The 14016-nt window shown below is 41.3% G+C and overlaps 1 protein-coding gene and 1 pseudogene across 1 annotated transcript; both read left to right on the top strand.

Moving 5' to 3' along the window:
• LOC131322432 (probable leucine-rich repeat receptor-like serine/threonine-protein kinase At3g14840) overlaps positions 1-14016 on the top strand; it is a 58980-nt pseudogene that overhangs the window by 24590 nt on the left and 20374 nt on the right.
• LOC131322425 (protein trichome birefringence-like 41) lies at positions 8884-13067 on the top strand. Its single transcript, XM_058353759.1, has 5 exons — positions 8884-9244; positions 10305-10476; positions 11390-11565; positions 12455-12613; positions 12732-13067. The coding sequence occupies exons 1-5, from the start codon at positions 8931-8933 to the stop codon at positions 13036-13038; spliced, it is 1128 nt and encodes a 375-aa protein (XP_058209742.1). The 5' UTR covers positions 8884-8930; the 3' UTR covers positions 13039-13067.

The following is a 14016-nucleotide window of genomic DNA, read 5'->3' as shown; positions in this document are numbered from 1 at the left end:
TGAATGTTTGAAGGTTGTGTTGAGTGGGTTTTGGGTTATTGGAGTGAAATTTGGTGAGAGGGCAAGAGAGAGGGAGAGAGCCGAGAGAGAGCTGGGAGAGAGATGAGAAAAAAAAAAGTGAAAAGGGAAAAAAATTTCCCAGGCATATACACGGCACACACATGCACAAATTACACTAGCACCCATAACTTTCAACTCCTTACACTTTGACCCCCAACTACAATATTCTCATTAATCCATCACTTTTCCATTTATAAAACAATAAAATTATAAAATGAATTTACGGGTCTCTACATTCTACTCTCCTTAAAGAAATTTCGTCCTCGAAATTTTTCCAAGCCAAGGTTAGCTAACATATACATCATATATGCATGCAACAATCATAGCCATTAATCTTATGCAACAAGTCAATTATCAAGACACGTAAATCTTAAACACTCACATTGGTTCATTCCGAAAATAGGTGCGGATACTTTTCTCTAACTTCGTCCTCCCTTTCCCATGTCGACTCTTCTCTACCCTGATTGCTCCACAAGACTCGCACTAACGGTATCGTCTTACTCCTTAGTACTTGGTCGCGCGAATCTAGGATACGCATCGGTTCCTCTCCATAAGACACGTCGGCCTCCAACTCAAGTTCGGACCATTCTAACACGTGCGACGGATCCGGTTCATATTTCCTCAACATAGACACGTGAAACACGTCATGTACACCCGATAGCTTCGGTGGCAACGCCAAACGATACGCGACCTCCCCAATTTTCTCAATGATATCAAACGGCCCAATATAACGTGGCGAAAGCTTCCCTTTCTTTCCAAAACGCGACAAACCCCTACGAGGCGATACTTTAAGGAATACGTGGTCCCCTTCTTCAAATGACAATGGGCGACGATGACGATCAGCATAGTTCTTTTGTCTACTTTGAGCGGTCAACAATCTTTGGCGGATCACCTTGACTTGTTCGGTTGTTCTTTCTTGTGCTTTCTTAAGGCATTGGCGAATAGCTTTCATACTCTCGGAGGTCTCCTTGATCATATCCGGCCCCACTAACGTAGCCTCACCTAATTCGGTCCAACACACAGGCGATCGACATGGTCTCCCATACAAAGCCTCATAAGGTGCCATCTCGATACTAGATTGATAGCTATTATTGTACGCGAATTCGACTAACGGTAAGTGATCCTCCCAACTACCCCGAAAATCCAAGACACAAGCCCGAAGCATGTCTTCCAAAATCTGAATCGTTCTCTCGGATTGCCCATCGGTTTGAGGATGATACGCAGTACTAAACAAAAGGTTGGTGCCCAAAGCGGCTTGCAAGCTTTGCCAAAAATGCGCGGTAAATCTCGGATCTCGATCGGACACGATAGATACGGGAATCCCATGAAGTCGGATAATCTCCCGAATATACAAACGGCTAAGTGCATCCACGGAATCGGTAACCTGAATAGGTAAAAAGTGTGCTGTTTTCGTCAAACGGTCCACGATTACCCAAATAGCGTCATGCCCCCTTGGCGACCTCGGTAAACCCGTAACGAAATCCATCGTCACGTTCTCCCACTTCCACTCGGCCACAGGCAATGGTTGTAACTCTCCCGCGGGTCGTTGATGTTCGGCTTTCACTTGTTGACACGTAAGACACCTGGATACGAAAATCACAACGTCCCTCTTCACTCCGGACCACCAAAATTGCCTACGCAAGTCATGATACATTTTCGTTCCCCCCGGATGGACGGCTAACGGTGAATGGTGAAACTCTCGCAAGATTTCTTCCCGACACGAAACGGGTACGAACAACTTTCCTTGATAGCGCAAGCTTTGATCGGCGTGTATCATCCACCCCTCTTGAGCTTTTCCACTAAGGAATTTAGCACGAAGTTCCTCCGCTTCTTCATCGTGTTGTTGTGCCTCAATTACTCGAGTCGATAAAGTTGATTGCACGGTCAAGTTGCATAACGTAACCCCTTCCCGAACTTCCTCGAAATGCGAAGCATAAAAGCCCAAATCGTTCATCATTTTCCACTCGTGGATAGCTAGACTCGCTAAGTGTATCGGTTTTCTACTCAACGCATCCGCCACGACATTCGCTTTCCCCGGGTGATATTGCAATTCGAAATCGTAGTCCTCTAAATGCTCCATCCAACGGCGTTGTCGAAGGTTAAGTTCCTTTTGAGAGAATAAGTATTTCAAACTTTTATGATCGGAAAAGACTTCAAACTTCTCACCGTACAAGTAATGGCGCCAACTTTTCAAAGCAAAAACGACGGCTGCAAGTTCTAGATCGTGGGTAGGGTAGTTTCGCTCGTGAGTTTTCAACTGTCGCGATCCATACGCCACTACTCGCCCTGCTTGCATCAACACGCACCCTAACCCTTCCTTAGACGCATCACAATATACAGAGTAGCCAACTCCACGTTCGGGCACAATCAAAACCGGTGCAGTCGTCAATCGCTTCTTCAATTCTTCAAAGGCCATCTCACATGCGTCACTCCAAACAAAACGAGTCCCCTTACGTGTTAATCTAGTCATTGGCGCTGCTAAACGAGAGAAATCAAGAACAAAACGGCGGTAGTACCCGGCCAAACCCAAAAAACTACGAATTTCGAACACGTTCTTCGGTCGTTGCCAATTCATAACAGACTCTATTTTTCCTGGATCGACGGACACGCCACCCTTCGAAACCACGTGACCCAAAAATTTGACTTCGGATAGCCAAAACTCACACTTACTAAGCTTGGCGTACAATTGGTGCTCCCTTAAGATTTCAAGAACAATGGTGAGATGCGATTGGTGTTCCTCCTCCGTTGGCGAATAGATAAGGATATCATCGACGAATACAACCACAAAACGATCAAGGTATGCACGAAAGATACGATTCATTAAGTCCATGAATGTAGCTGGAGCGTTCGTCAATCCGAAAGGCATAACAACGAATTCGTAATGGCCATAACGAGTGCGGAATGCGGTCTTAGGAATATCCTCTCTCCGAACCCTCAACTGGTGGTAACCGGACCTCAAATCAATTTTGGAAAAACAGGTCGCACCCCGAAGTTGATCAAACAAATCATCGATTCTAGGCATGGGATACTTATTCTTAATGGTGACTCGGTTTAGCTTACGATAATCGATACACAAGCGGAGTGAACCATCCTTCTTTTGCGCAAAAAGAGCCGGTGCTCCCCACGGTGACGTACTCGGACGAATGAATCCTAAGTTCTCCAATTCCTGCAACTGAGTCTTCAACTCTCTCAATTCGGCTGGCGCGAAACGATACGGAGGTATAGAGATAGGAGCGGTACCGGGTAGTAAATCGATAACGAATTCAATCTCTCTTTCAGGAGGTAAACCAGGTAACTCTTCAGGAAAAACATCGGGAAATTCGCGAACTACTAAAGGTAACTCCCCACGTGTCGACAAATCTTCATCTAACGTCAAACTCGCCAACAAGGAATAAATTGACTCGCGCTCTCGAGACCCACATAGATACGGTTCCAACGGCTCTCGACGCTCCCCAAAGAATTGGAAACAAGGACCCTCAAGAGGACAAATACGAACTCGACGCTTGAAACAATCGATGGTAGCATGAAAGGTAGATAGCCAATCCATTCCCAAGATAAGATCAAACCCCGACATTCCCAAAACGATGCAGTCGAATACAAAACGATGGTCACAAATGACTAACTCGCAATCTCGACAAATATGACCAAGAGGCGTTCTACCCCCTAATGGTGTCTCAACAAACAAAGGAGGACTAAGACTCTCCGTTTCCAATTCCAAGGCACACACAAATGATGCAGCAATGAATGAATGCGATGCTCCAGAATCAAAGAGTACTTTAGCAAATGAGTTGAACAAAAGAAATGTACCCCTCACAACGGATGCTTCTGGAACCTGAGAAATAGAAGGTGAAGCATTCGAGTTGATGTTGAAAACACGCCCCTGGGTACTCTGACCTTGTGCAAAACCTCCCCTCTGACCAGAACCCTGAGTAGGCGCGGAAGAACTCGCTCCCTTGTCACCCCCGGAACTCTGAACCGACGTAGTCTGGCGGAAGTGAGGTTGTTGCTGCCTCTGAGTGCCCCTAAACTGTTGGCCAACATTATACCCCGTTCCCGGCTGCTGCACGGAACCCGACTCACTTTGCACTATCGACCCCTGAGGACAATTCCTAGCGAGATGATCCATCTTCCCACAAACATAACAAGCCTTCTGGAGATGTGGACACTGAGCACGAACGTGTCCAGGTTGATTGCACTTGTAGCACACAGACGGAGGTCTAGACAAAGCACCCCGAGTCCCTGAAGAAGAAGGTACCCTAAAGTTGGATTGGTTAGATGGTTGCTGAGATGGTTCCCTCTGTCTCTTCCGTCCTTGACTCCCAAAGCTTCCTGACGATGAACTTACACTCACAACTTGTTGCCTCGGTTCCCAAACTCCCCTATTCCTCTGTGCTTCCTTTGGTATTTCAATACTTCTCGCACACTCAACAACCTCGGCGTATTTTGTCTTACGTTGCACCATTACCATTCTCCTCACGGTATTATGAAGCCCTTTCTCAAAACGTCTACATTTCCTTTCCTCCGTCGCCACCAACTCTGGCGCAAATCGAGATAAAGACTGAAACTTTTGAGCGTATTCCGACACGGTCATACCCCCCTGCTCCAACTTCTCAAACTGATCTCTCAACTGCTCACGACTAGTCTCTGGAAAGTATTGTTCCTCAAATAATGTCTCAAACTCGGCCCACGTCAAATTTTCAACATCCGGTTCATTTACTTGAGCTACGGTCCTTGTCGCTCTCCTCGCATCCTTCCTAGATTCTAGGACAGACTCCCACCACTCATTGGCTTCCCCGGTAAGTTGAACAGCCACGATATTCACTCGTAAATCGTCTTCGGTAATCTTAAGAGCATTGAAAAGTTTACGGATTTGTGCTAACCAATGATCGGCCACAAGAGGATCACTACTTGTCCCATCAAACGTCGGTGGATTCCTACGGCTAAATTCTCGCATTGCTGATAAGGCTCGGTTGTCTGCATTTTCTCTAGGAGCTTGGTTGAACAGATTTGCAGCTGTAAGTGCTGCGACAAGATCCCTAGCAAATTGAGTTTGATTGGGTGGTATTTCTGCAGCCCTACCGGCCTCAGCCCCCGGATTCCTACCTGGGTTCTCCCCATGCTGACTAACCTCATCCTCTGGTGGCACCCCACGGCCACGACCTCCCCGGTTTCCTGCCACACCCCGCCTAACACGCGATTTCGGAGGCATTTTACTACAAGATATAAGAAAGGAAAACTATTAATCACAACATCACAACTATGTCCCCAAATTCCCAACACAGGTTAATAACAACTCTACACCACTCTACGATATCGAAAATGCAATGCCACGTAATCATACGAATGTTAGTCACACAAGCATGCACAAGTCATGTAAAAAAAAAAAAAAAAAATACAGAATTTTGAACCCATGAGACGAAACGTCTCCCCACGGTCGCTAGGTGTTCTAAACCTAACGCTCTGATACCAAGTTGTCACACCCTCGATTTTTAACATAAATATAAATGATTTCCATAAATAAAATCTCGCCATAATTTGTACGATAACCAAAATGAAGTAACGTTCCCAAAATATTACATCTTCGGCTCCGAGGCCCAAATTAACGCAAGTACTGAATATTCAAGAGTTAAAGGTTACAATATTCCATAGTCAAAAGATTTACTATAAAGTTACAAATACATCTTCAAAGAGATTTACAAAGATGCCTAAGTAACTCCTCAATCGATAGCTTTCAAAATAATGATCACATCCAAGCATTCCAAGCATGCACGCTATTGTCCTGTATTAGTACCTGAAAATGATAATAGGCTTGAGCTACACTAGCCCAGTAGGAAATTCTACGCTAACATTATATGCAAGAGAAATGCAAGGATGATCACAAGGAAGAACGAGATACAGACCACACAATAGGCAATAACCGAGGCTTAACAATCCGACAAACTCAGTATGAAATTTGGTATACACCTCAATCTTTAACCGTTTCACTCTCCATGTGTCCAATATCGCTTCACGTTAAGTGTCATGAGCCGAAGCTCCTGCCGGGCTAATTATGGGACCCCGATATCCCCTGCCAAGCGCCCACCGAGAAGGTTAGGCCTTGAGTGATCATTATGAGCATAAGCTCCTGCCAGGCTAATTATGGGACCCTGATATCCCCTGCCAGGCACCCACCCGTCGATGGGCCCCAAATGTTCTCGTTGTGTCGATAAGTGTCCAAAAATCTCTTACTCACATAACGTGTCATTTCAATTTAATCAAAATCCATATGGAAATCAACGTCCAATTATACCAAACAAGGGGCGAGGGTTGCAAAGATACTCAACGAACTCAACGAATATGATCGATAGTGTTATGGAGTGATTTGGTGACGTTTGGAACAAGTTAGAAGCGATCGGGGGTCAAGACAATGGAGTCGGAACAAGAAACAAAACTTAGCCTTAAGGCATTGAAGTATAGATACTATGAATTTCAGTATCTATACAACAGGCCTTAAAAACTTCCAGAGACCGATTGTATCGATACTGATTTAATCAGTATCGATACGACAGTAACCTAAGCCGTTCCAGAGATTCCTGTATCGATACTGAGAAGAGCAGTATCGATACAAATGGGTGTTCGAGCAAATTTTCTGCAGATTTCAAGAAATCCAACCACAACAACAACAACAACAATAGACACGATTTCAAGCAAGAAGAGCACTTCTATTACATATATTGAGAGGTAGAATCCCTACCTCGAGGCCGAAGAACGAAACCCACAAGAATTTCAAGCCCTAGCTTCCGAAAATCGAAACCGAGAGCAATACGACTCCACCGAGCTCCAACCGGTGAAATACGGACCACAATACGCGTAGAGGATGAATGTTTGAAGGTTGTGTTGAGTGGGTTTTGGGTTATTGGAGTGAAATTTGGTGAGAGGGCAAGAGAGAGGGAGAGAGCCGAGAGAGAGCTGGGAGAGAGATGAGAAAAAAAAAAGTGAAAAGGGAAAAAAATTTCCCAGGCATATACACGGCACACACATGCACAAATTACACTAGCACCCATAACTTTCAACTCCTTACACTTTGACCCCCAACTACAATATTCTCATTAATCCATCACTTTTCCATTTATAAAACAATAAAATTATAAAATGAATTTACGGGTCTCTACACATAATATTCCTAATATTATTCTAACATGTATTCTAGTTCCGTCCCTGGTTTTCCCCATGTACAAACTAAATAGGAAAACACAATAATAAAACCTAAAAAACTTGTTGCTATTATGGTCTCCCCATTTACAAAATTCTAGTTCCGTCCCTAGTAAAGTTTAAAGTACCCTTGTGAAATGCATGAAAATACATGTGGTTACCTCTAAGTCTAAGCTACCATTCCACTTGCTTGCGTAATAGAAACATTGCTTGACAGAAAATTGTTGGTTTCCATGGGGCGTTGCTGTGTAGTGCACTTAACTCTCTTCACAATAGAGCACACAATCAAGTGAGGCCATACATATACATGATGTGTGATGGTAAAGGTGAATAATAACTCGTACGTACGTGCGTTACATATAGTGTCATTAACTCATAACTCCCAAGAAGTTAGCCTAGTGGTTAAGGCTTGAAATTTAGCCTATGGGTGTTGCTGGTTTACAGGGTATGGGTGTATTTGGTGTCTTTATTGTATTTTCTTATCTAAAAATGTGAGGCGAAAATATAGGTTGAGTTATAGCGAGCTCTAGCCTTCATGGCTACCTCAATGCATGACTCCTCCTGTTGTGTTACTACATGGTTTTTTTATATATCATTAGTGATAATGGAAACCTTTTTCATCCAACAAAAAGAGGCTTAAAATTTAAGAGTGTGCTCTGATCTTAAGTTCAAAATCTTTCAGGTGCTATTAATTCCTCTAGGGGATAAATCTATAAAGAGCTGTAAATGCATTGGCTTTAATTGGAACCTCTGCAGGGAGCGGTGAAATTGATCTCCCAGAATTAGTCAAGGTGCGCGTAAGCTGGTCCGGGCGTTATCCTGAATATTGTCATTGGCTCATCAAAGCTCATGCAATCTTGCCGACATGTGTAAAATGGAAATCACTTCCTTACCATTTCTTTAATTGTTTTACCAAACAGCATAAAGCGAAAAATCATGACTTCCCTTAGAAGGGAGAGGAGGAAATTTACAACCAAGTGCATTAATGAGGAAACAAATGAATGACACAAGAACTCGGCTTTACGTCCCAAATCAGCAAGGGGCCCAAACAAAGCTTATAGAATAGGGGGTAAAATGGTAGATTACATCATTGGTCACCATAGTTCGAGGAAATTACATTTTGGTTCATTTAGTTTCATTTTTCTTATTAGATTGAACATTGTACGTTCAATCTATTTCAACATTGTCCTCCATCTTTCAATAGTATATGAAACAGAAAGAAAGAAGATACATTTAACACTTGAGGGAACACAGATCGATGAAACATATAGAAAATCTTTAAGTAATCCATCATCTTTTCTTTCAATCTTTGGTAGTGATCGTGAAGTTGTGAAATATGCTCAAGAAGTGTTCATGCAAGTTGTGCATGTTCTTTTTTGTTGAGAGTACTAACCAAAGGTGACGGAAATGAGGAACCATAATGAATCGTAAATCAAAATTTGGAGTTTAAATTGATAATATTATAACTTTAGGACCAAAGCCAAACCCTACTAAAATTTGCCCAAATGGAAAATATGCATGTCAGATTTCAAGGCATGCAATCCTTGTACAAATCCAAACAACTAGTGCATTATATAAGACTTCTCTCTCTCTCTCTCTCTCTCTCTCTCTCTCTCTCTCTCTCTCTCTCATATAAATAAGTGTTATAGTTCTCACCACATGCATATCTCACACACAAAATGGGTCATGGGTTTCGCATCTTTTGCTGCTTTGCATATTTCCTTTTCCAGTTTGTGGTATCACATTTTGAGCTATCATCTTGTGTGATACTAGTAGAGCAGCTGAACAAGGCAAGAAGACCAGGAGCACAATTAGCAAGATCAAACGGCTGTGAGTTGTTCCAAGGAAATTGGGTCTATGATGACACGTACCCTCTCTATAATTCATCCACGTGTCCGTTCATCGAGCAACAGTTTGACTGCCAAGGAAATGGACGGCCAGATAAGCTCTATCTCAAGTACAGATGGAAACCCACAGCCTGTGAATTGCCAAGGTAAAAATATACTGTAGTAAGAGACCATGTGTTCTTAATTCGATAACTCATGTGTGTTTGGGTCAGTTTACATGCATTTCAACTAATTTTACGGGACAATTTTCACTGCCCACTCGCATGGAATTTTCTTATACAATATGGACAGCAATATACTCCATTTGTCCCAAAATAAATGTTCGGTCCGCAAAACAAGAACTTGTAAATAATACAAAAAAAATATTCAACAATTTATTAGATATCCTTGAGTTTTGTTTAATTTATGAAAAAAGTTGGAATTCTTTCTTGTAGATAACGTCTTATTTTTATGTCCTCGTTTTGCGGACCGGATATTTATTTTGGGACGGAGGTAGTACTTTTTTTAACGAAAATCACACTTTATTTATTCCAAAACTAAATATGTGTAGCTGTCTATATACTTTACAAGTTGGGTATATTATCACCCCAAGTTATCATAAAACAATCAATGGGCAGTTAAAATGTCAGGAGCAAAAAAAGATCAACATATTAGTGTTTTGCTCCACAGCGGCCTTCATTGCCAAAATCATCTTGTTTTGGCATAATAAATGGTGCATAGGATCAACTTGGAGAAAATTTGTAAGTAAAAAGTGCACTTTAGCATGTGGTGAGGGCTGCAAACAAACAGAATCGCTCACGAGCAGCGTTCGAGACTCGGCTCGATAAAAAAAAAAAAAGGGATGACATGAGTGAACTACTTGGTGGTACTCTCTCCATCCCATAATTTTGGTGTCGTTTTACTACATAGGCTGACGAAAGTCGTTACTGCTTTGGCAGTATGTAAATTTATGAAAAACATAACTAAGCATGGAGTGTTGTTATTTTAGTTCTTTTTTGAGTTTTAATGTATTCACATTGTTATGCACGTTTTTTTTTTATTTTTTATCTCGCATATATGATCGCCCCCGTGTAGTGAAATTCATGACACTGGCTCCATTCCTGTCTTTTTCCAAACCAAAAGTAAATAAATTTTTTAACAGCCGTTATTACCGTTCAAAAGATCTCATTTCTGACGTCTGGTATATGTAAATATATGGTGGTGCAGATTCCATGGGCAGGAATTCTTGAGGAGGTTTAATGGGAAGAAAATAATGTTCGTAGGGGACTCTCTTAGCCTCAATCAATGGGAATCACTAAAATGCATGTTACATGACGCAGTTCCCAAATCAAACTTCTTAGTCGGGCGGAAAGAGGGCGTCTCCACATTTACCTTGACGGTTGGGTTTTCAATCCAAATCATTTTTGCCTCTCCACATTTTATTCTCTGGCAATCTTCCAACAACATCATTGTTCTTCTAGAGGTTGAGGCACACGCGCGCAATATATGTGTGCAAGTCGAATTTTGGCAAAATATACCAAAAGCTTCTCGCTCATCATTTGATCCAATTTTGTCAAGATAAGCAAAATTCGACTTGCACATGTATCGCGTGTGCTCTGACCTCTAGTTAATATTAAACTCAGCTAATCATTTTATGAAAGTCTATCTATTGTTGCTTTTGTCAGTAAATAACGCTATAGCTCGTGTGTTTAGTAAATTTACTTGCCATGTTTGATTCTGCGATTTTGGTACAACGTAAGTAATAAATTACTACCATATCGACCGTTACATAATAGAATTTCGAACCTCTGATACCGTTTTCTACTTACGTATTGGCTGATATGGTCCAATAACGATCGATGTACGGCGTATCACCGATTACGTTTCCCGATCGATACTGTGATTTAAAACCCTGATCAGTACCCATGAAAGAAGTTTGGCTTTTTATAAATAAATTAAAAAAAATGCTTTAAGGGGAAGGGTACAACAATCGAACTCGAACGAGCCTTTTCCGAATCGAGTCTCGAACAATTCACGAACGGCTCAAAGTGGAAGTCCACAAGTTTGAGGAGGCGGCATTGTAAAATCATTTATTTAATAAGGCACTTTTGGGTATTAGAGGAAGTCCATAAAGCTTCACAAAAAGGGTGAGACTAAAGTGGTACTCCTCCTTTATATATTAGAATAGATCGATAATATCGACTTGTAAAGTATTACGCATCTTTCAAAATTGGCCTAGTCTCGCGTATAAGTACTGGCTCCGTCCCTAACCCTGACCAATTTTTATTTTATTTTTTCCGGTGTTTTTCCAGGAGTATAACGTCTCAGTGATATTATCCCGTAATGCATTTCTGGTTGATCTGGTCAAGGAAAAGATAGGAAGAGTGTTAAAGCTTGACTCCATCACAAATGGAGATTCATGGAAAGGGGTGGACATGCTCATCTTTAATACCTGGCACTGGTGGCTCCACAAGGGAAGTAAACAACCGTGAGTCCTATCCTATCCTCCACCCAAAATATTTTACTAATCGATCATTTGAAAACACGAAGAAAATACTACACATGACAGAAGTAAATATTCAGAGAAGTACCAAAATGGTGAAAATCAAGTATATGCGATTTGTGAACTCCGCGGGGTAGCTCAAGTGACAACAGGGATGAACTGTAACTCAGATATCTTGAGTTCAAAACTTTGCAACCTCTTGTAATTAGGCTGCAAGAGAGAAATCCCTTATGAATTTCCTAGTCCCGGCGTGGATGGTCAGCCTTTGGCTGGACCGGATGAGGGAATAGTCAAGGTGCACATAGTTGGCCCGGACAACCCATACATCCGAAACAAAAAAAAAATTTTGATTTGATATTTGAGATTGGGTCACACTCACATGATGTTAAATTATATGGATTACTTAGAATTAGGGACCGAACCGTTCATGAACTGTTATAGGCTCGACTCAGTAAAGGCTCATTTAAATTCGACTCATATGTAAACGAACCAAAACTTAGCCTCAATTTTAGAATTGTTTAGTGAAGAAGTTGAACCTAAACCTGAAAACATTCGGCTTGATTAAACTCGCGAACCTAAAGTGTATTATAAGCTCATAAGTGCAATTCTTATGAGCTTATATACTCCAGTTCTTATGAGTTGGAGTGTAGTTCAGCCGACCCGACTCATTTGTAGCCCTACTTAAGATTCAAATGGATCTAGCCTTATAAATTCTAAGATTTCAACAAGGAAAGATTTGATTTTTGTAACTTGAACCCATAGCAAAAGAACGAAATAATTGTCAATTGCTATTACAAATTTACAGTACTAGGCCTCATTCATTTCCTAACAAAATTGTGCATGTATATGTCTGATTTGTTGGTTTTCATGTCAGGTGGGATTACATTGAAGAAGGGAACACAACATACAAAGACAAGGATCGTTTGGTTGCCTTCAAGAAGGGATTAACAACATGGTCAAAGTGGGTGGACTCCAACATTAATCCTTCCACCACAAGAGTGTTCTTTCAGGGCATTTCACCCACCCATTACGAGTAAGTCTACCGTCTAAAAAAATCAAGCAATTTAAGACGGAGCGAGTACACAGATTGCAACTCGAGTAATTTCATTTCGTTTCATTTGTTTCCCTTGGATTCGTGTCGTTTTGAGCAGTGGCAAGGAGTGGAACCAGTCCAAGTCAACGTGTGAAGGGCAAAACCAACCACTGAGCGGCCCATCCTACCCCAGCGGACAGCCGCCGGCGGCAGCGGCGGTGAAGGAAGTGCTGGGGAAAATGTCGAGTCCGGTCACTTTGCTGGACGTGACAACTCTGTCGCAGCTGAGAAAAGATGGGCACCCATCTGTTTATGGGAGTGGTGGGGAGAAGGGGAATGACTGCAGCCATTGGTGCCTTGGTGGTGTTCCAGATACTTGGAATCAGCTCTTGTATGCAATTCTTGTTCCTAGTACTGGAGTTTGAAAAAATCCTACTAGTTAATATGTGACGTAATTAAGAATTAAATTAAATAAAGAAGAAATTAATGTCTAATTGTATATGTACTAGAAGGAAGCTTTTTATATGTATTGGGGCAGAACATGGAAGTTAACCATCATAGTTGAGCAATGCTACAAGGGAAAAAAGAATGAGTAAATTTTATCCGCCATGGTTGGAAACTCCCTGGTTTCCAACACCGTATGTAGGCTCTACAAGACTTTTTTTGTTACAATTCGAACCGTTCATCTTGTAAAGTACATAGAGTAGTATACCCATAAAAAATCAGATTGATTGGATGTCGATAGGTATATCAAAACTTGAATTTTGGTTTACAGAATGGAGTCATAGATTTTGAAGTTAAACTGTTTATGACTGTCCATTTTCTAAACCGAAATTCAATTTTTTAATATACCTATTGATATTCGACGAAGCTCATTTTTGCACACCTATACTATTTGCAAGCTCTACAAGATTAACGGTTCAGATTATAACAAAAAATACTTAGTGAGACCCGTAACGGGCTATGGTGGAAAACCAAAGGTTTCCACCACAAATGGAAAGAATTTTAACTCAAAAAGAGAAAGAAGAAACATGACTTCCTTAAATGAATATTTTTGTTGAACTCAAAATAACAAGAATCTAGATAGAATTTCATTTTTTTCCCCCAATAACTTCATCCACATGCAATTTTTTATAACGATATCTTTAAGAAAGAACAATAATAGTTATCACTTCTTTGTTGTAGTGAGAAACCCTTTTTATAAAATAATTTTGATTTTGTTGTTGAGAAATAGGTATTGAAAATAGGACCCACTCAAATGGTGAAGAAAGAAAAAAGTAGGAGTGTACACAGGTCTACTAACCCGCCCGACCGAACCCACCTTTTCAAGAGTTTGGAATTCGTGTTTAGGTCCATGGGATTGGGTTTGGTAGAAATTTTAAGCCCATTTTTAATAATAAGTG

The sequence above is a fragment of the Rhododendron vialii genome, chromosome 4a (genome assembly GCF_030253575.1).
Source record: "Rhododendron vialii isolate Sample 1 chromosome 4a, ASM3025357v1".
NCBI lineage: Eukaryota > Viridiplantae > Streptophyta > Magnoliopsida > Ericales > Ericaceae > Rhododendron > Rhododendron vialii.
Note: the sequence above shows the minus strand (reverse complement) of the source record. Positions and strands in the feature narration are given on the sequence as shown.